The sequence below is a fragment of the Suncus etruscus genome, chromosome 14 (assembly GCF_024139225.1).
Source record: "Suncus etruscus isolate mSunEtr1 chromosome 14, mSunEtr1.pri.cur, whole genome shotgun sequence".
Classification (NCBI taxonomy): Eukaryota; Metazoa; Chordata; class Mammalia; order Eulipotyphla; family Soricidae; genus Suncus; species Suncus etruscus.
The window spans coordinates 27,557,229-27,583,764 of record NC_064861.1 but is presented as its reverse complement, the minus strand read 5'-3'; the positions used below and the strand labels follow the sequence as shown (position 1 = coordinate 27,583,764).

At 39.6% G+C, this 26,536-nt stretch overlaps 1 protein-coding gene across 1 annotated transcript; it reads left to right on the top strand.

Moving 5' to 3' along the window:
- The first annotated feature begins 2,773 nt into the window (after window positions 1-2,773).
- Window positions 2,774-26,536, top strand: MYOT (myotilin). Its single transcript, XM_049786016.1, has 9 exons — window positions 2,774-3,129; window positions 9,847-10,021; window positions 10,890-10,994; window positions 17,371-17,417; window positions 18,297-18,429; window positions 20,719-20,926; window positions 24,103-24,268; window positions 25,117-25,250; window positions 26,364-26,536. The coding sequence occupies exons 1-9, from the start codon at window positions 2,774-2,776 to the stop codon at window positions 26,534-26,536; spliced, it is 1,497 nt and encodes a 498-aa protein (XP_049641973.1).

The window sequence follows — 26,536 nt, the reverse complement described above, 5'->3', positions numbered from 1 at the left end:
TATTATTATTATTATTTTAAAAAGTGCCTGTGTTTATAAAATTGAATTTAAAAATGTGATTTTTAAGTGTTCTTTTATAAAAGAATCTCTTTTGGGTGTGGATTCCCAAGTAACGCTCTCTTTTTGGTAGGTCTACTCCCTACAATTCTCAATCAAACCAGCAGATAACTCAGTGCAAGAGCCCAAGGATGCAGAGATGTGGTGCTACACAGATTGTACTCAGATGGTTCCAGGGACCATCCGGGGCACCCTGGCAGTGCTCAGGCCCACTATGTTTGGGGACCTCCAGGGCTATACCAGTTAGGTTTAGGAGACCCTGTGGTGCTAGGGATCAAATCAGTGTTGGAAGGCATCAAGCCATGCACTATACTTTCATCTTACCTTATCTTCTGAATAAAAACAGAATCAGTATTAAGGTTTATATTTTATATGTAATGTATAATGCTCAACTATTTCCCTGCTTAGATTTACACACCAGTGGGTATAATTAGAGGAAATATAATTTTTCAAGCCTGAATGAAGTGGCAAATGATTTCTTTATCCAAGAGAAAAAGAGGAGTCTACTGTAGGAAGTAAGAACTACTGCAGCTAAGAGAAATAGTACCCATCTTTACTTGGTGAGATACTGGCCTGTTTCACAGTTGTCTCACTTCCTTCTGTACTTCTTATTTGCCAATTCAAAAAATTCAAAAAAAAATCCAAACTAGCCTAAAATACATAGTCAATAGGTAAGAGTCACAAAAGGGAAATTATAAATAACCAAGATAACACCAAAACCATCATCAGAGAGCATAATCCATAAATAACATTTCTTCCATTAGCTTCTACTTTGGAATGATGGGCAATATAACGAAGGAAAAAAGAGGCAGTGAAACAGTAAAGATCTATTCAAAGTTGACAACAATGAACTCCAGCTATTCTAGAGCTCTCCTTTGTGAAATTGTGAAGGTAGAAGACAAGCAGTGACATTTTTAATTTAAAAAAGTATATTGCCTCCCTTGATTTACAAAGACGATATTCAGCACAGATAATCAGGGCATGAATTAACTGGTATACCAGAGAATTTCATCATTTTGATAAGCAATGGAAAGAATTCTAACTGAATAGAAACTATGTTCTACAAAAAATTCTTGAATAATCTCATTTTAGTTAAGTCTTGTTTTGGGGGGGGCTTTTTGTTGGGGGGGTCACACCTGGTGGCACTCAGGAGTTACTCCTGGCTCTGCACTCAGAAATAGCCCCTGGCAAGCTCGGGGGACTATATGGGATGCCCGAAATTGAACTGGGGTCTGTCCTGCGTTGACTGCATGCAAGGCAAATGCCCTACCACTGTGCTATCTCTCCATCCCCCAAATAACCTCATTTTAGTTAACATCATTTCATCATAATACTGATGAGAAATAAATAGCCTAAATTGAATGAAATATTATTAAAAGACCTGGTGTCCATATAACTTCTTTTTTTTTTTTTGGTTTCTGGGTCACACCTGGTGGTTCTCAGGGGTTACTCCTGGCTCTGCATTCAGAAATCACTCCTAGCAGACTCAGGGGACCATATGGGATGCCAGGGATCAAACCCGGGTTGGCTGCATGCAAAGCAATGCCCTACCCATTGTACTATCACTCTGTCCACCACCCCCACTTTTCTAAGATTTCTATTAGTCCACCAAAATGCTAAGTGAAGATTTACCACATCTTTAACTGCTATTAATTTTAAATAATTTTATTTTTCTAGTGTAAGAACCTCTGAACAAAAGTTAATATCCTGAGTAATATCAAAGGATTTCACCTCATATATAACCACTTAGCAAACTGAATCTTTGTGCTGTGCACCTTGAAGTTCCTGATTATGCTTTAAGAACCACTCTGATGGGGCCAGAGAAAGAGCTTAACATTTAGTGACACAGGCTTTACATGCATAAGAACCCAAGTTCAAGCCGTGGAACCACATATCCCCCAAGCACAGCAAGTTGTAGTGCTAGAGGCCTTTTAGAGGCTCTCAAGAGTGCCCTACAACCTTGAGCCCTAGCATTCAATCATCCAGCAGGTAGGGCAAATATCCACAGGTGTAGCCTCCAAGATACCTAATCACTGCTTGGGAGATAACCCCCGGACCCAAACACACACACACACACACACACACACACACACACACACACACACACACAATTACTAAGAGAAAGAAATACTAATAAAAAAATTGAGTAGGGGGAACCACACCTGGCAATCAATGCTCAGGAATTACTCCTGGCTCTGTACTCAGGAATCACTCCTGGTGATTCTACAGGGACTATATAGTATGTTGGGGATTGAACCTAGGTCAGCCACATGCAAGGCCACTGTCCACTGCACTATATTTCTCCAGCCTCAGGAATAAATATTTTAAGAGCAAGTTATGCAAAGACAGAAATAAAAAGGGAAGACTAGAAGCAGTAAAGTCCTAGGTTGACATGGCTTTTTTTTTTTAGCATAAAGTTCTAAAAGGAAAAAGAAGTCAGAAATCTCCTAAAGATAGCTAACAATACTGAGTTTTATGCAAATTCCATGACTAAATTATTTTGTCTATTTGAAGGAATAACATTCTTTTAGTGAAGCCCATCTCATCAAAGCCTGAAGCACAGCACTTCTGGAAGCTCTCCAAGGAGATAGAGGTCTCTGATTCCTCGAGACCTCCTGCAATTCCAGGCTTGCAGTCTCAAGTCTGGAACCCCAACCTGCTAGGAGCAGCATTTCACTATAATAATAAATTGGCTTCTTCTGTACACCAGCTAAGCATGTTTAACTACGAACGTCCAAAACACTTCATCCAGTCCCAGAACCCATGTGGCTCCAGAATGCAACCTCCTGGACCTGAAATCTCCAGCTTCTCCAGCCAGACCAAACAGTCTTCAATTATCATCCAGCCAAGCCAGTGCACAGAGCAAAAATTTTCTGCCTCCTCAACAATGAGCTCTCACATCACTATGTCCTCCTCTGCTTTCCCTGCTTCTCCTCAGCAGCATACAGGCTCCAACCCTGGCCAAAGGGTGACAGCTCCTTATACTCAATCCCCAGCCAGCTTCCTCAGCTCCATATTGCCATCACAGCCTGATTACAGTAGCAGTAAAATTCCATCCACCGTGGATTCCAAGTAAGTGAGGGTTTGGGTGGTTTTTTTTTGGGGGGGGGGCAGGGATCAAACCTAGGACACTGAAAGCATGCTGTACAGCTCATGAGCCATCTCCCTGGCCCTAAATAATTTTTCTAATTAAAGTAGGAATGGAAGGGGAATATTGGGGAGGAGGTAGTACATAGTTTGTTTTTCCATAACTAGGAAAAGCATTATATCTTTAAAGGGGCATTCCACAATTCTCCCAGAGCACAATGAATTACAAATCTGACCCAAAAATAATAAAATAAAATAAAATAAGAAGAGGTCACCTCCAGTGCCCATGTAAAGCTGAACCCAAAAATACAAGTTCTAATATACTCAAGAACAGTGAATTATTCTACCAGTTTTGTAAAGTGTCTTCTAAGTCTTGGTCTTTTCTTCCTAGTTTCCTCTCTGATTCCAAATATCCAATTAGCTAAAAAGAAAAATTTGGGATCTAGACACTTCAGGATATGAAACTTCCTTGCTATTATAAGAAAGACTTGACTAGACAAAGCCATAAGATTTTCTTGGGTGCCTAAAATTCATTATTTGTTCACATTAGAGGGGCTAATCTAAATACAAAGAATGCCTGCAGCCTTGTGCAAGCATGAACTATTTCCACAGAACTAAAACTGTCCTAAGAGAACCTGATATGAAGAAGGGCATAGTTGTGCTTATTTAAAACATGAACTAAATACTTTGTGCTTATGCAAACTTAGGCCTATCAGTTTTCCTGTTCCTTGGCTGGCTAGAATATCAGAGACTTAAATCATCTGGAAAACTGCCTGATGGAATATACTTTGCTGCAGGCTTATCAACAGATTTGCTGATATTCTTGCAAATTTTCCGTGCAAATTTTTTCAAGGGGCTAATCTTTCTAGGGAGTCTTAATGTTGGTGACAACTCTGAAATACTTAAGTACAGTAAATCAACTTCCAAGGAAACCTTTTCAGTACTTTTTACAATAAAAAAAAAAAACCATGACCATGTTTTGTCATATGTTTAATACATATGAACTGGTTATTAATAAAATTATATACTTTAGTAGAAGAAAAACCATTTTAAAACTACTTTAGGTGACAGATATAGTCATATGTAGTGATCATTTCTTGATGTACGCAAAAAATCAAATTGTTATGTGGCAAACCCAAAATGTGTATTAAAATTATATGTCAATTATAACTCAGATTTTTAAGAGAAGCTTAAAAAAAAAGAAAGTAAAGATAAAAACATTTGTGAGGATGCACACTAAGCTGAACCATTTGAAATAGCTAACAGACAATTTTTTTTTTTTTTTTTTTTTGGTTTTTGGGCCACACCCGGTAATGCTCAGGGGTTACTCCTGGCTATGCGCTCAGAAGTCGCTCCTGGCTTGGGGGACCATATGGGACGCCGGGGGATCGAACCGCGGTCCGTCTCCTAGGCTAGCGCAGGTAAGGCAGGCACCTTACCTCCAGCGCCACCGCCCGGCCCCCAACAGACAATTTTTTTAACCTACAAATATGGTACTGTCATAGATTTGAAGAAATATTCTTCAATAATACTTTCAAGAACTGAGAGTCCTCCCAATTTCCACATACCAATTATCACACAATGTGAATTTTTATTACATTTTACCCTGTAAATTTTTTTTTGTTTTGTTTTGTTTGGCCACACCCAGTGAGTTACTCCTGGCTATATGTTCAGAAATCGCCACTGGGATGCCGGAGATCGAACCGCAGTCCGTCCTAGGCTAGCACGCAAGGCAGACACCTTATTGCTTGTGCCACCGCTCCAGACCTTATTCTGTAAATTTTGTTCTTTCTGAATTGCCCATATTTTTAAATCTAAAATAATTTTTCTGACTATAATGCTGTCTTACAATTCTGTTTCAAGTTCCTCTCCAAAAAAAAAGCTATCAAATAAATATTTCTTAACCTCAATTATGTACCTAGCTCTGTAGAGAGAACTAAGACAGGAAGAAAGGCAAAAATGGAAAGGATAATAAATTGAAGCATAAGAAGTGCCCAAGAAGAGATCAAAGTTCCAGCTTTAGCTGTTCCATTTTCAGCCACCAGAGATAACTCTTTTAATCTTCCCATAGCCACTTGATACCCAATCATGTCCAACTGCACAGGGTGGAAAGCTCTGGCCTTTTGAACATGTGTGTACGACTCCCTCATTGTTAGGATGGACTTAATATTTCTCCATCTACTAAAATAATCTTTTGAATTTTGATCTAGAGAAGTTTGAAGGCTGGATTATCTTTTCATTAAAGCTTAAGCATTAACTTTCTTATTAATTCAGTTTTCTTAGCTGTAACAAAACTAAGGGTTTAGATGATAAATAATTTTTAAAAACTAATCGTCAGTGTCTAAGTATAATGATAGTTTATAATATGTGTAGAAACCAAGCCTTAGTACTTCAGTCATCTAAATTGGTAAATGAGTAAAGTTACTGATATTATATACATATCAGTAATACCCAGGTTTGATTCTTGAATCTCTTGGATTCTCAAATATATTACATTATATTGTGACAGTTAAAAACAGATGTATGTGGGATCAAAGTAAAAGTACAGTGGGTAAGCATTTGCTTTGCATGTGTCCAACCTAGGTTCAATTTTGGGGCCCAATATGTTCCCCTAAACCTGCCAGGAGTGATCCCTGCATATAGAGCTAGGAATAAGCTCTGAGCACTGCCAAGTTTCCACCCCCCATAAAACAATTTTTAACAAATGTTTGTAATACTAAACCATAAAAGACAAAAATGTTATAAAGAGGGTAATATTACAAATGTTACAAAGAGCCCCTCAAGGAGTATTTTATTTTTATTTTATTTATTTATTTATTTATTTATTTTTGCTTTTTGGGCCACACTCGGTGGTGCTCAGGGTTACTCCTGGCTATTCACTCAGAAATCGCTCCTGGCTTGGGGGAGCATATGTGACACCAGGTGATTGAACCGTGGTACATGCTAGGTTAGCATGTTCAAGACAAACACTCTACCACTTGCACCACCGCTCTAGCCCCTCAAGGAGTGATTTTTTTTTTTTTTTTTGGTTTTCGGGTCACACCTGGAAGTGCCCAGGGGTTACTCCTGACTCTATGCTCAGAAATTGCTCCTGGCAGACTTGGGGGACCATATGAGATGCCGGATCCGAACCTCTGTCCTGCATGCGAGGCAAACGCCTCACCTCCATGCTATCTCTCCGGCCGCAAGGAGTGATTCTTGAGTGCAGAGCTAGGAGTAATGCCTGAGCACTTCCCAGTATGGCCCAAACCATCCCCCCAAAAGGCATACAAACACACAACTATCAACAGATAGTATCTCCAATTTCTAGATTTAAATTTAACTTTAAAATTTCCTTGAGGCCAAAAAGTGCAATGAGTAAAATAGGTAAGGCAGTAAGGCACTTTTGCCTTTCATATATAGCTGATTTAGGTTTAATCCCAAGCACTACATATGGTCTCCCAAGTACCATGAGTGATCCCTGAATGCCATGAGTAAGTCCCGAACACTGACTCCTATGATCCAAAACTCAAAACATATGGGACCAGAGCAATAATACAGCAAGTAGAGCATTTGTATTGTACACAGCTAACCTGGGTTCAAGCCCAGGCACCCGATATGGTCTCTGAACACCACCAAGAATAATTGTGTGTGTGTGTGTGTGTGTGTGTGTATGTTTTGGGGACCATAATCACCAATGCTCAAGGATTTTTTCTTTTTGGTTCTGTACTCATAGAGCACTCCTGGTGGTGCTTAGGGAGCTATATGCAATGCTGGGTGGTAGGGCAGTTAAACTGGGATCAGTTAGATGAAGGCAAGCATCTTAACCCCTGTACTATATCTCAAGCCTTACAAGTTATTTTATTTATCCTTGTGAATATAGCAACAGAAACATGTGAAAGAAAAGACCAAGACCTTAACTGGGTATATTTAAGATAACAATGGTAAAACAGTCATTGAGAGTTGTGTCTAGTTTTCCCACATTAGCTAACATCCATAGGGCCCACCCTATAAATTAGTAAAAGTATAAATTAGTGAAAAGTATGGTTGATCCCAGAGACAATAAAGATGAGAGCTAGAAGAACTGGCTCATGATATGAAGCTCACCACAAAGAGTGCTGAGAAATATCTACACTGACAACTATGGTGACAATGTCAATGAGTGAGAGAAGTAGAATGCCTGTCTTGAATATGGGGGGGGGGAGATTGGGTGATGGGAATGTTGTACTGGTGAAGGGGGATATTCTTCATATGACTAAAATTGAACTATAATCATGGCTGTAATCAAGATGCTTAAAAAAGATATTATTTTTAAAAAAGTACGATTGACATAATATATCTAAAAATTCAGGGGCCGGAGAGGTGGCACTAGAGGTAAGGTGTCTGCTTTGCAAGCGCTAGCCAAGGAAGGACCGCAGTTTGATCCCCTGACATCCCAAATGGTCCCCCCAAGCCAGGGGCAATTTCTGAGAGCTTAGCCAGGAGTAACCCATGAGCATCAAATGGGTGTGGCCCGAATAACCAAAAAAAAAAAAAATACAGTACTTCCCAAATCCTTCCCTTATATCTGAATTAATAGAAAGCTCTGGGAAGGCAAGGATTTTATTTATTTATTTATTTTTTGGTTTTGGGGTCATACCCAGCAGCACTCAGGGGTTACTCCTGGCTCTATGCTCAGAAATTGCTCCTGGCAGGCTCAGGGGACCTTATGGGATGCCAGGATTCGAACCATGAAAGCCATGGAAGGCAAATGCCTCACGCTATCTCTCCAGCCCCAAGGCAAGAATTCTTAAAAGAAAATTTAAGATCATAACTTGAAATAAGGATGACATGCAAATTTGTGAAGCATTCATTATTTTTATTGTAACTCATTAAATATTAAAATTTGATTAGCATAGTTGCAATTTGCTAAAGCAGATTTATTTGTTCCTAAGGTATGTTAATGCTGAATTCTCCTAATAAAATGTTAAACCCATTTTGTTCCTTTGACGTAAAACCACTATGAATCTTATGGGTAAAAACTCACACCTACTTTTTTTTTTAATGAATACTGCCTCCCTACCTGGGGTGGGGAACTTAGGGAGTAGCAATACCAAGCAATGCTCAGGGGTTACTCCTGGGTCTACACTCCATAATCACTCCTAGCAGTGCTCAGGGACCTTATGAGATGCCAGGGATAGAATCCAGATTAACTGTGTACAAGGTAAGCATCCCATCCACTGTACTATCACTCAGGCCCCACTGTTGTTCCAAGTTTGACCACTTCCAGTAAGTAAATGGATGTGAAATAAACATTTTCCTAAAAAAAAAAAAAAAAAAAAGAAAAAGAAAAAGAAAAAGAAAAGAAAAGAAAAACAAAGAAAAACAAAGGAAGGAAGGAAAGAAGAAAGGAAGATCACTAAATTCCTAAACTGTTATCCAAATGTATTTTCCTTTTGCCCCTTATACTACTGTTCAGATCCAATACCTTACCAACTTTAACCACTTTCAGTAAGTAAATGAATGTGTAAAATAAACATTTCTCTATAATAAAGGAAAAGAAGAAAAAGAAAACAAAAGGAAGGGAAGGAGGGAGGAGGGAGGAAAGAAGGAAAGAAGGGAGGAAGGAAGGAATTAAGGAAGGAATGAAGGGAGGGAGGAAGGGAGGGAGGGAGGGAGGACACCAAATTCTAAACTGCTATCTAAATTGCTTTCCTTTGCCCAAACATTTTTCAATTTATTATTTTTTCTCTAATCACCCCCATTCTGTCTCTAAAAGCTACTAAGCAATGTTGAAGAAACTTACTACAGAAGTTATTTCTTTTTTTATATAACTACAAACTTGGATTTTTGAGAATTTAAAATGAATAGAAATTTCAATTAAAAGGAAAGTCAGAAACCATGTAGCCTGCAGATTCTATTCAAATCAATAGAATATTCACTAAATATCTATGGCTGTGCTCATAAATTTTAAAGACCATCTCTGTAGGAGGAACATTATTTTGTAATATAAATCAATTACTCTCATCACCACCAATTTCAAACTATCTGCATGGGATAACAGGATGCTCAAAAGGTACTAAATATCATCACACTCAAGCCCAAATCAGTCAGTTATAAATCAAATGTGAGAAATTCAATTTTAAGATTTGGAAGGGCTTACAAACTGCCACTAAGTAGACTTATACTAACTTCTTTGGAGAAAATCTCTGAGGTCATCCCCTTTTAAGTCTAATCTAAATATGAACTTGTTTTCATTTGCCAAGACAAAAAAAAGCTGATAACCATCTTACAACATAGAAACTATGTTTTTAGGAAGTTGGCATGTTTTTAGCAAAATTGAGTGACATTCAACCTAGTATCCACAAGATTAATTCTATTTTAGATACATACAAGTTTAATTTAAAACATTTTAATTTTTTAACTTCATTATAGCATAGGTCACAGTTTTTTTTGTTTTTTTTTTTTTGTTTGTTTGTTTTTTTTTTTTTTTGGTTTTTGGGCCACACCCGTTTGACGCTCAGAGGTTACTCCTGGCTATGTGCTCAGAAATCGCCCCTGGCTTGGGGGACCATATGGGATGCCGGGGGATCGAACCTCGGTCCTTCCTTGGCTAGCGCTTTCAAGGCAGACACCTTACCTCCAGCGCCACCTACCCAGCCCCAGGTCACAGTTTTTAATAGTGTTAGCTTTACAGTTTTGCTATACAGTTACCTAAAATCTGTTTTTTTTTTCTTTTTAAAGCTATCAACAACCTTCAGTTCGACAATCTGTAAATACTACACCATCACAAAGTGCAAATGCTAAGTCTACACCAAGGACTCCTAACCATGAAATACAAGGATCAAAAGAAGCTCTGATTCAAGATCTTGAGAGAAAGCTAAAATGCAAGGACAGCCTTCTTCATAATGGAAACCAAGTGAGAGATTATTTTGCATACAAACCAATTAAACAATATAATCTACTCCCCATAAGAAAGTTCTTTTTGTTTCATAAAGCTATGCCTATAAAATCAGTAAGGAATAGAATTATCTAAAAAGAGTTAATTCCTTGAGGCTGGAGCAATAGTACAGTTGCAGTAGATCATTTGGCAAGTAACTAATGAATAAATAAACTTGACATGCTCCAGAACAAGTTATTGATAAATAGTAATATTGTCATTATGTAACTCATTATGCACATTGTGTTTGCTGCTCATCCTTGAAACAGTATTATAAGACTTTAATCCAAATACATTTAACATACTAGTTGTACTGTTTTCAACCAGAAATTAGTATATCAAATATTCAGTGTTTACCAGAAAGTAAACACTGGACCAGAAAAATAGTACAGCCAGTTTGGTGCTTGTTTTGCACACACCTGACTCAGATCAATCCTTGGAATCTCTATAGTCCCCTGAGCATCACTGGGTGTGCCCCCAAAAATATATTAAAAAAGTAGTGAAGACAATCAGTACTTTATTCATAGACCAAATTAACTGGAATATGCAAAATAAAAATAAAAGAATTTTCCTTTACTTGGTAGGGTCTTATTTATAGTTATTATACCTGCCTTCCTAGGAGCAAAATAGAAAACATAAGTTAGTATCACAGACAAGAGAAGTAACTTTCTACTCTGAAATTTTCCCTGGTTGAAGAAAAAGCTATTTTAAAGCACAGTATTACTTATATTTCAATATTTAAACAGTTCTTCTTTGGCATTTTTTTTAGTTTTAAGGAATAACTGTACAAATGACTTTTATTATGTCTTAATTTTTTTTTAATCTTTAATGCTTTGTTTCCTTAAAGAGATTAACATATGAGGAAAAGATGGCTCGCAGATTGCTAGGACCACAGACTGCAGCTGCTGTTTTCCAAGCTCAAAATGACAATGAGACACAAGATTCTCCACAGGTAAATTAGAATGATCTTTACCTAAATGAAGTTTTGTGTTATTCTTAGATGTCTGCTTGTCTAACTATTTATAAGTAGCATCTGAAACAAAAATCCATCATTTCGATGCTCCATTAGTTATTAAAGAGAGATCATAATGAACAGAGTGATAGGATAGCATGTGGGATGCTTTCCTAAGGCTAAACCAGGTTTGATCCCTGGTATCTCATATGGTCCCCTGAGCCTGCCAGGAATAAACAGGAGCCAGGAGTAGGTCTTGAGCACCACCAGGTGTAGTCCAAAAATCAAACAACCAGGGTTTTTATGCTTTCTTGCATAAGGCAGCCAAGAAGACAACAGCAAACTTTTTGTTTTGTTTTGTTTTGTTTTTTTGGGCCATACCCGGTGGTGCTCAGGGGTTACTCCTGGCTCAGAAATAGCTCAGAAATAGCTCCTGGCAGGCGCAGGGGACCATATGGGACACCAGGATTCGAACCAACCACCTTTGGTCCTGGATCAGCTGCTTGCAAGGCAAACGCCGCTGTGCTATCTCTCCAGGCCCCAACAACAGCAAACTTAATCTCTTCAGAGCCGAGCACAGGGTAGGCTGTCTCTGCCTAATAAAGGTGAAACCAGAGGAGTAGCTGCTCAGCTTCACTCCATGGTGTTGTGCATCTTCTAGCCCATGTACCCACCACAACACATAGTAAAAACCATACTGCAAGTGTGGCAATGGGGAAACAGCACAGGACAACAGCATGCATAGATAATGATGACCCGAAACGTACCAACCACCTAGTTAGCCCCTCAGATAAGGAGTTTAGAGTAGAAATATGGGAGATGTTCAGAGAACTCAAAGAAAGCATAGTTCGAGCTGAACAGACTACAAAGACAGAAATCAGAAAACTCCAAACTGAAATAACAGGACTAAAAAACTCAGTAGATGAAAGCCTCTTCAACAGAGTAACAGTAGCTAAGGACAGAATCAGCAATCTGGAAGATGAGATGCAGAACAACTCCATACAACAGAAGAGATTGAAAAAGAGCCTTAAAGTAAATGATCAGACAATGGAAAAAATCCTCAAAGAATGTGAACAGATGAAAATGGAAGTCTTTGATAAACTCAACAGAAACAACATAAAAATCATTGGAGTCCCAGATACCCAAGATCAAAATCCCAAGGAAGAATCAACAGTCAAGGATATCATTACAGAGAAATTCCCAGAGCTAAAGACTGCATGCAACTAAAACCTGCATGCCCGAAGAATACTAGCTAAAAGAGACCAAAAGAAAAGCACCCAAGACATATCCTAGTCACAGTGACAAATCCCACATATAGGGATAGAATACTGAAAGCAGAAAGATCTACAAGGGAAATTACATACAAAAGAGCATCCTTAAGATTTACAGCAGACCTGTCACAAGAAACACTCAAGGCTAGAAGACAATGGTGGGATATAATGATAAAACTCAACAAAATGAATGTTTCACCTAGAATACTGCACCCAGCCAGACTCATTTTTGGGTTTGAAGAAAGTATACAAAGCTTCATAGATAAACAGCAGCTCAGAAACTTTATAGACTCAAAGCCACCTTAAAAGATAAACTGAAAGGTCTACTTTAAGACAGGACAAACCTAAAGACATGCCAAGCTTCTGCACAAAGATGGCTCTAAATTCCATGACAATTATCTCTCTCAACATCAATGGGCTACATGCACCAGCTAAGAGACACAGAAAGGCAAAATGGATCAAAAAGCTGAATCCAACATTCTGCTGCATACAAGAAATATATCTGAATAGTCAGAACAAACATAGACTCAAAATCAAAGTTGCAAGCACACATCAGGAAGGAAGAAGGGGCCTATATAAATAGCTTAATGACACAGCTTATCAAATTAGAAAAATGATCAACAAAATTAAACCAAAATAAGTAGGCAGAAGAAAATAATAAAGCTTAGAGCAGAAATTAATGAAGTGGAAACCCAGGAAATGATTCAAAAGATCAATGAAAGCAAAAGTTGGTTCTTTGAAGAAATAAACAAGATTGATAAACCACTAGCAAAACTCACAAAAAAAGAAAGAGAGAGAAACTTAATAAATCAGATTAGAAATGAAAAGGAGGTAGGGGCCGAAGAGAAAGCACAGCGGTGTTTGCTTTGCAAGCAGCTGACCCAGGACCTAAGGTGGTTGGTTTGAATCCCGGCATCCCATATGGTCCCCGGTGCCTGCCAAGGGCTATTACTGAGCAGATAGCCAGGAGTAACCCCTGAGCCTGCCAGGTGTGACCCAAAAACAAAGAAAGAAAAAAAGAAAAGAAAAAGAAAAAGAAAAAAAGAAAAGAAAAAGGGGGAAGATCACTACAGATAGTATAGAAACCCAAAGGGTAATCAGAAACTACTTTGTGAAACTATGCTGCAAAACATGATTCTGGAAGAAATGGGGGAAAAAAAGAAAAAAAAATTTAAAAAGACATTATTGTAATAATGCCCAGAGACAATAGAAATGAGGCCAGAAGCACTGGCTCACAATATGAAGCTCACCACAAAGAGTGGTGAATGCAGTTAGAGAAATCACCACACTAAGAACTACCATGACAATGTTAATGAGTGAGAGAAGTAAAAATACCTGTTTTAAGGCAGGCAGGGGATATGGAAGGAGGTAGAAGGGGGCATTAAAAAAGAAAAAAAAACAACCAAACAAAACTGCTTTTGAAGTGGAAAGATAATACAGGAGTTTAGGGAAACTTGCTGTGTATACAGCTGGCCCCAGTACAAAGCACAGTATATAGTCCTGTGAACGTTGGCAGGAGTGAACTCTAAACACAGAAGCATGAGTAAGCCTTGAGTAGCACCAGATGTGGAGAAAGAAGAGAAGAGAAGGAGAGGAGAGAAGAGAAGAAGAGGAGAGGAGAAGAAGAGGAGAGGCGAAGAAGAGGAGAGGAGAGGAGAGGAGAGGAGAGGAGAGGAGAGGAGAGGAGAGGAGAGGAGAGGAGAGGAGAGGAAGAGGAGAGGCGAAGAAGAGGAGAGGAGAGGAGAGGAGAGGAGAGGAGAGGAGAGGAGAGGAGAGGAGAGGAGAGGAGAGGAGAGGAGAGGAGAGGGGAGAGGAGAGGAGAGAGGAGAGGAGAGGGGAGAGGAGGGGAGGGGAGGGGAGGGGAGGGGAGGGGAGGGGAGGGGAGGGGAGGGGAGGGGAGAGGAGAGGAGAGGAGAGGAGTGGAGACATATTTAATAGACTCTAAGATAAACAAAAGCATCCTTTACAAGAAGAAACTCCAGCGAGCAAAGACACACATTGTGAATATACCACAGGCTGTATCTAACAAAAATGATTTTGCTTTGTGTTGTTTTGGGGCATCTCCAGGCATGCTCACAGATTACTCCTGACTCTATACTTAGAACTTACTCTTGGCAGTGCTCACAGATGAGCAGGGATCTTTCCAAGTGGCCCCATGTGAAAGGCAAGGGCACTACCATTACACCATCATACCAGCCCACATGATCAATATGATTTTAAAAAAGAATGGTTTTTGTTTGGGAGCCACACCAAGCTATGCCCAGGAATTACTCCTGCTTTGCATTCAAGAATTAATCCTGGTGGTGTTCAGGGGACCACATGGGATGCCAGGTTTGCTGTGTGCCAGGAAAACATCCTGCCTGCTTTCCTGTCACTTCCAGCTCCTTAAAGTAAATCTAATTTAAAGGGAAATGTAAAGTTGGGAGAGAAAGCTTGAATCTTTAATCCTCTTTTTTTTTTTCTTCTTCAGTAATGACCTCCCATTCCTTCCCTCAAAAGTCCACAAGAAGGGGCCCCGAGAGATAGCACAGTGACGTTTGCCTTGCAAGCAGCCGATCCAGGACCAGAGGTGGTTGGTTCGAATCCCGGTGTCCCATATGGTCCCCCGTGCCTGCCAGGAGCTATTTCTGAGCAGACAGCCAGGAGTAATCCCTGAGCACTGCCGGTTGTAGCCCAAAAACCAAAAACAAAAAAAAAAAAAAAAAAAAGAAGAAGTCCACAAGAAGTTGAGAGACAGAGAGATACAACTGGGCATTCAAAATTTTTAAGCTCCATGTACAAGCCAAACCAAGATTTTTGTTTCTGGGGGATGTAGAAATAGTACAGGAGTAAAGGTGCTTGCATTAAACTGTGGCCCACTGTTGAATCCTCGACACCTATATATGGGCTCCTGATGAGGTCATCTTAGCTGAGATCACTCCTAGTTCTACCTAACCAGAAATAGAATTGTGACACCACCAAGCTTCCTTGCCCTCCCCCTGTTAAATACAAGGAGGTCAGGGCTGGAGCAGTGGTGCAGCCATAAGGCATCTGCCTTGTGCATGCTAGCCTAGGACGAACAGCAGTTCGATCCCTGGGTGTCTCATATGGTCCCCCAAGCCAGGAGTGATTTCTGAGCACATAGCCAGGAGTAACCCCTGAGCGTCACCAGGTGTGGCCCAAAAACCAAACAAACAAACAAACAAAAATACAAGGAACTTTACTAATAGAGAGCAGACTCTTACAAATGAACAACAGTGATTAAACCACTTTAAATTTAAAGCACTTTAAATGGCTAAAAAGGACTTTGGCAAGTTCATTTGTCCTAGTTCAAATAATTATAGAGTCCGAGCATGACTGGGTTGGTAGGTTCTCTTAACTTGGTATCAGTTAGAGTGAGAATAAGACACAAGTCATTCTTTATTAATCTAAATTAAAAGTAGGGGCTGGAGAGATAGTATAGCTTGCCTTGCATAGGTCATCCCAGGTTCGATCCCCAGCACCACACTAGGTCCCCCAAGCCTTGCCAGAATCGATCACTGAGTGCAAAGTCAGGAGTAGGCCCTGAACACCACCAGGTGTAACTGAAAAACAAAAAACAAACAAATAGGGGGCCGAAGAGATAGCATGGAGGTAGGGCATTTGCCTTGCATGCAGAAAGACGGTGGTTTGAATCCCGGCATCCCATATGGTCCCCCGAGCCTGTCAGGAGCGATTGCTGAGCATAGAGCCAGGAGTAACCCCTGAGCGTTGCTGGGTGTGACCAAATAAAAAAAAAGCAAACAAAAATACTCAAAGTACTCATATATTGAAAAACAATGATGTTTCTCTGATTCTTAAAAAAACTTTTAAATAAGAGGCCTGAGAGATAGTTCAATGAGCTGAGTATATTACAGAATTGTAAGAACTATTTTAAAATGGCAGAATCTATTCATATATTCATCAAAATAGTTTCTAATGAAATATTCTGTGCTACTAATCTAATGTTTTTCATCTATGTGGGTAGAAACCGTATTTTCACTTCTACCTCCCATTGTGCCAGTTAGAGCGAGCTACACAAAACAGGCACTAAATATTTCCCAATAGTTATTTTCTAATAAACTAAATAGTTTCATCAGTTCCTGGTTTCATGCTATAATAGGAAGAATTTTCTGGTACTCAGTATGAATCCTAAAAGGTACTTCTTAAGTTAAACATATTTCTATTAAGCAGGAAGTAATTAATGTTGTTTTAATACCTTTTAGAGAGATACACATATCTTCTACAATGTTCATTAGGATTGAATGCCAGGAGCTAAAAAGAGAAGTATTTTCCAGTCTAACTTGTGTTTACTGCTGTTGGTGCCACTTTTAAGAAGTAGGCATAATCCCATGCATTTACTGCCAAAACAAGTGACTTCATGTCTATTCCTGTTTTACTAAGGAACAACCTGTACTGTGCCCCCATTTCAATGACACTTGGGTACACACCGTACTTTTTGGTAAAGTGATGATCTGAAAAACTAACCACCATTAAAACAAAGTCTAATTTTTGTAAATCATACTTCTTGCATGGTCCACTTAATTCTAGGGATTTCCTGCTAGACTATTAGCTCAGTACACTATATATAATTTTTGGCTATGGGCCACACCAGGCAGCACCCAGTGCTCCTGGCTCTGGGCTCAGAGATCACTCCTAGCATATGCAATCTGAGGATCATGTGTAGTGCCAGGTCAGCCACTTGTAAGCAAGCTACCTACTGCACTGTATCTCTGGCCCCTAGTATACTCACTAAATTTAACCTTTTAAAGAATATCTAACAGGGCCCGGAGAGATAGCACAGCGGTGTTTGCCTTGCAAGCAGCCGATCCAGGACCAGAGGTGGTTGGTTCAAATCCCGGTGTCCCATATGGTCCCCCGTGCCTGCCAGGAACTACTTCTGAGCAGACAGCCAGGAGTAACCCCTGAGCACCGCCGGGTGTGGCCCAAAAACAAAAAACAAAACAAAACAAAAAAAAGAATATCTAACAACTCTAAAAATATAGCCAAAATACAATCAACTACAACTCCTCACTTCTTCTTTATTTAATACCATTAATGCCAACAACTGCAACTTAATATTCCTACTTTGTTTTTATTTCAAGCAGCACAATGCTGAGCATGCGCGACTGCAAGTTCCTATGTCACAAGTAAGGTAAAAAAAATAAATTTTATCTTTAAGAATAAATGTAGTTTAGTACCTAAAATGATGCAACCTAAACATGAACTATTTATAAAAGCTCTCAAGTTTTATACATATCTTTTATAAAAATCCATGTGAATTTTGTAAGGTCCAATATGATGATCAAAGATTCAGTCTCAATGAAAACTTTTTAAATATTTTGGTCTAATAAGCCTGGACAACGTTTTCATGAACCACTTTCTCATGGTAATCTAAACTATACAGTCTTTGTACTTGGTAAGAAGAAATGTCCATGAAGTACTACTCTGTTTTTCTAATAGCCATTTCTTCAGTTCATGATACTATACAAAAAAGGAAACAAAGATGTCTAGTTACCAAGTACTTCTAAATTCCTTCCTTCCCTCCCTCCCTCCTTCCCTCCTTCCTTCCCTCCTTCCCTCCTTCCTTCCTTCCCTCCTTCCCTCCTTCCTTCCTTCCCTTCCTCCTTCCTTCCTTCCTTCCTTCCTTCCTTCCTTCCTTCCTTCCTTCCTTCCTTCCTTCCTTCCTTCCTTCCTTTCTTTTGATTTTGGAATCACACTTGGTGGTGGTGCTCAGCACTCAGGAATTACTCCTGGTGTGTTGGGGTATGGGGGGTGCCTATGGAATAGAATCTGGGTCGGCCACTTCAAAAGGCATGTACCCTACCTACTATACTATTTCGCCAAGCCTGTGATGCCATTTCTAAAAGCAGTCAAATATACTACATTAAATAAACCCCAAAGACCTCACCATTGTTATTATGAATCAGGTCAAATAAACCCCAAGGTTTCGAATATGATAGTTGAAATTACTTATGTGAAAGAAAGAGCATTAATAACTTTTCTGGATAGTGATTATGAATATATTTTTTAGAAGTCGATCACCTTCGAGGGGAGACGTGAATGATCAGGATGCAATCCAGGAGAAATTTTACCCTCCTCGTTTCACTCAAGTGCCAGAGAACATGTCAGTTGAAGAAGGAAGATTCTGCAGAATGGACTTCAAAGTAAGAGTTTTCAGAATAACAAAGGAAAATTAACAATGGGATATTAAGGGGCTAGAGAGATAGCATGGAGGTAAGGCGTTTGCCTTGCATACAGAAGGATGGTAGTTCAAATCTGGCATTCCATATGGTCCCCCGAGCCTGCCAGGGACGATTTCTGAGCATAGAGCCAGGAGTAACCCCTGAGCGCTGCTGGGTGTAAACCTCCCCAAAAATAGGATATTAAGTTTTGAAAAAAATGCTATTTTCAGGGCCAGAGTGATAGCACAACAGATAGGGTGTTTGCCTTGCATGTGGCCAACCTGGGTTTGATCCCCAGCATCCCATATGGTCCCCAAAGCCTGCCAGGAGCAATTTCTGAGCACCAAACCAGGAGTAACCTGAGTGCTGCCTGTTGGGGCCAGAAAATAAAATAAAATAAATTACAATGCTCTTTTCCTCTAGTTTTCAAAAAAAAAAGAAGTTTGAGAAATACTTCCTATGCTCCTCATGCTTTAAGAAGCAGAAAGATGAATAGATTTAAAAAAAAAACATAAAATCAGGCTGGAGTGATATAGCACAATGTGTAGGGCATTTACCTTGCACACAGCTGTGACCCAGGTTCAACACCTGACATCCCATATGGTCCTCAGAGACTACCAGGAGCAATTTCTGAGTCCAAAGCCCAGAGTAATGCCTGAGTGCCACCATGTGAGGTCCCCCCCAAAATAAATTAATTAAAAAAATAAAACTAGGGGCTGGAGCAGTAGGGCATTTGCCTTGCATGCAATTGACCTAGAACAGATCATGATTCAATCCCCTGGCCTACCCTATGGTCCCCCAAGCCAGGAGTGATTTCTGAGTGCATAGCCAGGAGTAACCCCTGAGTGTCACTGGGTATGGCCCAAAAATAAAAAATAAATTAATTAATTAATAAAAATAAATAATAAATAAAACTAGAGTCAGTATTTCCTGGATATGAATCCAGGCTCTGCTGCTTCCCAGCTGTAAAATTTTAAATAAGTCACTTAATGTCTCTACTTATGTCTCATCTATGAAATAGGAAATAACAAATGTTCCTACCTCATGAAGTTATTAAGAGGAAAAATTGAATAAACAGGCAGAATGTATTCACAACACTGCCTATCATTTAGTATTGTATTTATGTGAAACCATCATAACAAAAGAATTTCTAAAGTAGATTGCTACCTTAGTTTTCCATCAAGAAATCCAAGACAGTGACCAGAAAGATTGTATAGGGTTTAATGCGAATGCCTTGCTCAAATCTCAGCATTTTCTAGTACTGCCACTGTCACTTCTGAGCACAGGGCTAGGAGTAGCACCTAAGAACAACTGGGTAGAGTCCAAAAAAAGGGAAAAAATACAAGACAGAGCTAGGGAGATATTTCCAAGGGCTGGAGTATAGTGCCTATTATGCAGAGGCCCCAGGTCCCATTACCAGCACTCTATGGTCCCCTGAGCATAACTTGCGGGGGTAGTCTTAGTGACCCCCAAATACTGCTAGGTTCAAGCCATATTAGCCACATATAACCTGTAGAGCCCCAAGTCTCTGATCACTGTTGGGGAGAATAAAAATATAAGTTTCAAGCCAGTATATTTTCTCTTGATCTCGATGAGTTCTTCAGATTCAAACAACTTTTCATGGCAGAGAGATTTTTTTTCAAGGATAAGGTAATTCTTTTGCATATGCAGACTCTGTTCAATTCTAGAAGGAAAAAATGGTCCCCAGAGCATAGCCAGTATTATTCCTGAGCACAGAGCCAGAAGTAGGCCCTGAGCACCACCAAGAGAGGATCCCCAATTTTTTTAATTGCTCAATTTCTTTTAATCATAGGAGCCTAAAGTTGCATATAAAAGAGCTACAAGTAGTCTGAAATAGTCTGAAATAGTATCAAAGGTTTTAATTTCTAATATTTAGTTTTAAAAAGCTATTTACTGGGCCGTAAAATATCTCTTTAAGCTTTTCTCTGTATTTTCCATCACAAACTCATCAGTTACTTGTTAAAATTGTTTTAAAAAAAATTATAAATGAGGGGCCGAAGAGATAGTACAGCAGTAGGGTGTTTAGCCCTGCAAGTGGAAAACCTAGGATGGACCTGAGTTCTATTCCCAGCATCCAATATGGTCCACTGAGCCTGCCAGGAGTGATTTCTGAGCACAGAGCCAGGAGTAATCCCTGAGCACTGCCGGTTGTGGCCCAAAAACCAAAACGAAAAAAATCATAAATGAAAAATGGACATAAAACCATTTATGCAATAATGTAAAATTATGCCATCTTTGTTTTGTTCCTAGGTGAGTGGACTGCCTGTCCCTGATGTGTCATGGTATCTAAATGGAAGACCAGTTCACACAGATGAATTTCACAAAATGATTGTGTCTGAGAAGGGTTTCCATTCACTCATCTTTGAAGTGGTCAGAGTTTCAGATGCAGGAACTTATGCATGTGTTGCTAAGAATAGAGCGGGAGAAGCCAATTTTACTCTACAGCTGGATGTCCTAGGTAGGTCCTCAAAAAAAACTGTTGAAAATTCTTTAAAATCCAGAAATACTTAAAAAGAAAAATGTTAAAAACAAAAAGCTCAAGGTCAAGGATGTGGCTCATCTGTGGTATATGTTCCAAGGAATCACATACCCCCAGCTGTAATACCTCCAGGAGTGGCCTGGGCCCTAATCACCACCCAGAGCAACTTTCACAGCAACAGATAAATGACAAACAGACTTTGCCCAACAGACTTCATATTTAAAGCTAACATCTATGATGTCTACAAAATGCAGTGTAATTTTTATCTGAAACCATAGTGGTATAAGTATTTCTAAATAACAGGGCTTAAAGAGAAATGTATTAGTCTAATCATTTCTCCCATCTACATTCTAAAATAATCAATGTTACTTATTTTCACAGAATTATCACAATCATGCATAATTTAAAATGGAATAGTATATGTCAAATTGTAGCATTAGACTAGAGTCTCCTTACTTGGAAATACTCTCTAATTACCTCCTTGCTTTAGAAAACAGATTTGGGAAAGGTCTTATCTCAAAGTTTGGCAAAATTCAGGGGCGATGGCTCAAAGGACTAAATAGAGTACATACAGGATACCAATTCAATCTTCAGTACAGTATGGTCACCTCATGGTCGCTAAGCCCCATGTTCAGGTTCAGAAGTGGTATCTGAGTACTACTGGATAGGGAATAATAAAGGCGAGGAGAGGCCGGAGAGATAGCACAGTGGTAGGGCATTTGCCTTGCAGCACACAGCCAACCCAGGACAGATGGTGGTTCGAATCCCGTACCTGCCAGGAGCGATTTCTGAGTGCAGAGCCAGGAGTAACCCCTGAGTGCCGCTGGGTGTGACCCAAAAACAGACCCCCAAAAAAGGCCCGGAGGAGTGGGGAGAAAGTTGATAGGTGGAAGAGAGAGCTCAACAGGCTACTGTGCATACTTAGCACGGCTGGATTCCCAGCACCATCTGATCCATCAACTACTCCCAAAAGCAATTCCTAAGCACTTAACCAGAAGTGCCCCTGAGCACCATCAGATGGGGTTCAAAAACCAAAAATAGTTCTTGGGTAGGATCAGAGAAATAGTGCAGGAGTGAAGACATGCAGTCAAGAAGTTAAAGTAAGCTATGGGGGCTGGAACGGTAGCACAGCAGGTAGGGCATTTGCCTTACACGTAGCCAACCTGGGTTTGATACCTGGCGTCCCCCAAGCCTACAGAAGTGATTTCTAAACACAGAGCCAGGAGCACCACCTGAGCACCACCAGGTGCCCCACCCCCAAAAAAGAAGAAGAAAAGAAAAAGAAGTTAAGATATGGGGCAAGACCAATTTCACAGTTGATAGGGTGTTTACCTTGCATGCAACTGACCCAGATTCGATCCCAAGCATCCCACATGGTCCCTGAGCCTGGCAGGAGCAATTTCTGAGTGTGGGGGGTGGGTGGATGGAGGAAAGATATGTAGTCAACTTCGTAGTCCCCAGGCAACACTTGATGTTCTCTGAGTCTCACCCAGAATCATTCCTGAGCAGAGCTAGGAACAGCCCTTTGACAGTACTGGGTGTGGCCCCAAACCAAAAACAAAACCAAAGAAGTTCTTTGGTCAGATAGATAACTCAATGGATTAAGCCCACACATTACATGCAGGAGATTCAGTTCAATACCGAGCACTATGTGGTTCCCAGGCACTGCAGGGAGTAATCACAGAACACATAGTTGGGAATAGTACCAGAACATAACTGGGTATGGTCCAGAAAAAATTTTGAAAATGTACAGTATGTAATAATATGCTACATAACAGATATTTTGCTGTAATTTCTGATAATTTTTTAAATAAACAATTTTCTTTCTTTTTTTTTTTTTTGTTTTTAGGCTAAACTCAGGATTTAATCCTGTTTCTGACCAAGGATAATTCCTAGTGGTGTTCAGGGGACCCCAGGGGATGCCAAGCAAAGATTGAACCTGGGCCAGCCATGTGCAAGGCTGCCCACTGTACTATATCTCAGTCCCTGAAACAATATTATTTTAGTTTAATTCTACTCATATCAGTGAAAAATCTTTAAGATTATTTTGTTTTGTTTGGGCCACACCCAGAGATGCTTTAGGCTTACTCCTGGCTCTGCACACTGGCTTAAGGGGACCCTCTGGGGTTCCAGGATTGAACTGGGTCAGCCGCATGCAAGGCAAGAACCTATTACCTATTGTTCTATCCCTCCAGTCCTCCTAAGATTATTCTTTATAATAAAATACTACAAGTCTAAGAGGAACACTAGTGACCTAGAAATGTTTTTAATTTGAGTGATTACACTTTATCAAATCATTTTTGGGCCCAAAGCTCCTGAAATAGAGCTCAAAGGGACATTAGAAGACATCATCCAATCTGCTCATTTCTCATTCAGAAAACCAAAGGTTTTATTTTCCCCTCAGACATCTGTAGATAAGTAAAATTTAAATGATTACTGATATTTGTATATTATCTTAGGGTTTATATAAAAGTTCTTCTTTGTGATCTCAGTGGATCCACTGAATAACATTGTGTGTTATGGACAATAGACTCTATTATCACAATATATAAAATTGTGCTGCCAAGAAGCTAAACAAATTATTCAGTTTGGCTTGAATAGCGTGGAAAGAGAAGATCTGAACTCTATTTTGTTTTGGGGCCACACCCAGTGGTGATCAGGATTTACTCCTGGCTCTGCACTCAGAAATTGCTCCTGGTAGGCTCGGGGGACTATATGAGATGCCGGGAGTCAACCAGGGTCTGTCCCAGGTCAGCCACACACATGTAAGGCAAGCTCCCTACTGCTGTGCTAGCTCTCCGGCCCCATGAACCTAATTTTGTCTGGTATTCTTTCCATCATTCATGCAGTCTTCCCATAGGAAAAATGACAAATATGATTATAATCAATTCATTGAAGGAAATCATTATAATCCAGGGTATTATTATTGTTTTAGAGTTCTAAAACTTTGGGTTGGGGAAGGGATACTGGCAGTCACTCCCAACAATTTTGTTGCCAGAGATCAAACCTGGGACTCTTTCAAAGAATATGTTCTGTCCCTTTTAGTCATTGCCCAGCCCTTTAAAACTTTTATACAAACATATAAGTTTTAAAATGCTTTTTTTGGCTTAACATTTTTTGATATTTCAAATACTTGCCTTTCTACTTATATATAGCAAAGGAACACAGAAGAGCACCAATGTTTATCTTCAAACCACAGAGCAAGAAAGTTTTTGAGGGAGAATCAGTGAAGCTAGAATGTCAAATTTCAGCTATACCACCACCAAAGATTTTTTGGAAAAGAAATAATGAAATGGTGCATTTCAACACTGATCGAATAAGGTAAGTATTTCTAGGTTTGCTTTTCAAGCCCGAGTTCTCCCTTCAACACCCATCTTGCTTGTTTGTCTCTTTGTTTCTTTGCTTGCTTTATTTACACTTTAGAAAAGCCTGTGTTCTTTCTTGGACACATACTTCTCTCTAAATCTTTCTAAATAAGTTTTAATAAAAAATCGGGGCCAGAGTGGTGGTGCTAGAGGTAAGGCACCTGCCTTGCAAGCGCTAGCCTAGGACGGACCACGGTTCGATCCCCCGGCATCCCATATGGTGTTTCATATGATCTCCCAAGCCAGGAACAATTCTGAGCACATAGCCAGGAGTAACCCCTGGGCATCAAAAGGTGTGACCCCCCCAAAAAAATTTTATTTTGCTTCACCCTAAAAATGTATTTCTAGACTTAACATAGTTTAATTGAATGAGTACAATTATACTTTGAAATGTAGTTATAATCTCAATGTGTCTAGTTCTTAACATATAACAAATAAAATAAACCTAGGTAAGACAGATTCCACAAATTAGGACTTAAGACATGAAGTTAGGATTTACCATTTTATTAATAATAAATAAAAATGGCTCCAGAACACAGATGGCATAAACAAGGTCAAGAAGGAAATTTTATATATAATACAATATAACATAAAATAACATGACATAACATAACATAACACAACACAACTTAACATAACATAACATAACAACATAACATAACATAATATATAACCAATTGTCCATGATTAGCTGCAGTCTTAGAATTTTCAAATGTTTCTTTTTATTCCTAGTAGCCTAAGTCTGTAAGTCAGAAGCAAAGTAAATACATTTGCACAGAAAAAATAATAATTATTTATTTTCAGCTTATATCAAGATAACACTGGAAGAATTACTCTGTTGATAAAGGATGTAACCAAGAAAGATGCCGGTTGGTATACTGTGTCTGCAGTTAATGAAGCTGGAGTGATTACATGTAACACAAGATTAGATGTCACAGGTATGTCAAACTATCAAACCAAGTGTTATAAAGGGCCCAGGAAGATTTAATATACAACCACACACACACACACACACACACACACACACACACACAAAATAAAATTAAAAAAAAAAAGAAAAGAAAAGAAACACAAGTCCCAATAAGAGCATATCCTTCATATACAGGAGTCTGGGACTAGATCCCTGGCACCTGGAATGCCAGATATGAACCAAAAATAAACATTAAAAAGAAACTAAAATCCAGACACAGTATAGAATATGAGGTATTTCCCCATGAAGAATAGATTTAATTCTTTTCTTTCCAGGGTCAGAGAGACGGTATAGCAACTAAGGTGCTTGTCTTGTACGCAGTCAACTTTGCATGCAGGGACTTAGGGGTTCTATTCCCTGTAGTCATTATGGTCCCCCAATCCCTACTAGTAGTGAATCTAAGTGAGAGTCAGAAGTAAGCCTTCAGCACTGCTTGGTGTGGCCCAAAAAATAAACAGAAAAAATATTTTTTGTGTTGTTAAATTAGAATGGGTTTGCAGGGGTAAGGAGATAGAACATGGGTTGGACACATGAGTTTGATCCCTGGCACCACTTGGCCTCCCAAGTGTCTTCAGGCATATTGATGGAGGCCCAACCAGAGCAGCTCTGAGTTCCTGAATCCCTAAACACTGCTTGTGAGCACCATTCTAACTACTCAAAATAATGGGTATGTTTTCTTGGTCCATTTTTTTTTTATCTTTTTGGTATCTGGGCCACACTTAGAAATACTTAGGGCTTATGCCTGACTCTGTGTTCGGGAATCACTCTGCAGTGCTCATGGAACCATATAAGATGGCAGTGATCCAAGCAAGGTCAGCTGCATGCAAACCAAGAGTCCTACCTGCTGTATTCTCTCTACAGCCAGTGAATTCTTTTTCTTTTTTCTTTTTTTGGCCGAGTTGAGGGGACTGCACCCAGCAGTGCTCGGGCTTTATTCCTGGCTCTGCATTCAGGAATCACTCCTGGTGGTGCTCAGGGGAATATAGGGGATGCCAGAAATTGAACATGCAAGGCAAATGCCCTTCCTGTTGTACTATTTCTCCAGCCCAATCTAAATTCATTTTTATTTCATCTATTTCAGTCCGTGCAAACCAGACTCTTCCAGCTCCTAAGCAGTTACGAGTTCGACCAACTTTCAGCAAATACTTAGCACTGAATGGGAAAGGTTTGGATGTAAAACAAGCGTTTAACCCTGAAGGAGAGTTTCAGCGTCTGGCAGCGCAATCTGGACTCTATGAAAGTGAAGAACTTTAA

Bases quoted from the DNA above. Each gene is read 5' to 3' on its own strand.
- MYOT (XM_049786016.1), top strand. From the start codon at position 2,774: ATGTTTAACTACGAACGTCCAAAACACTTCATCCAGTCCCAGAACCCA. The intron at 3,130-9,846 runs GTAAGTGAGGGT...TTCTTTTTAAAG, and splicing joins CCATCCACCGTGGATTCCAA to CTATCAACAACCTTCAGTTC. The intron at 20,927-24,102 runs GTAGGTCCTCAA...ACTTATATATAG, and splicing joins TCTACAGCTGGATGTCCTAG to CAAAGGAACACAGAAGAGCA.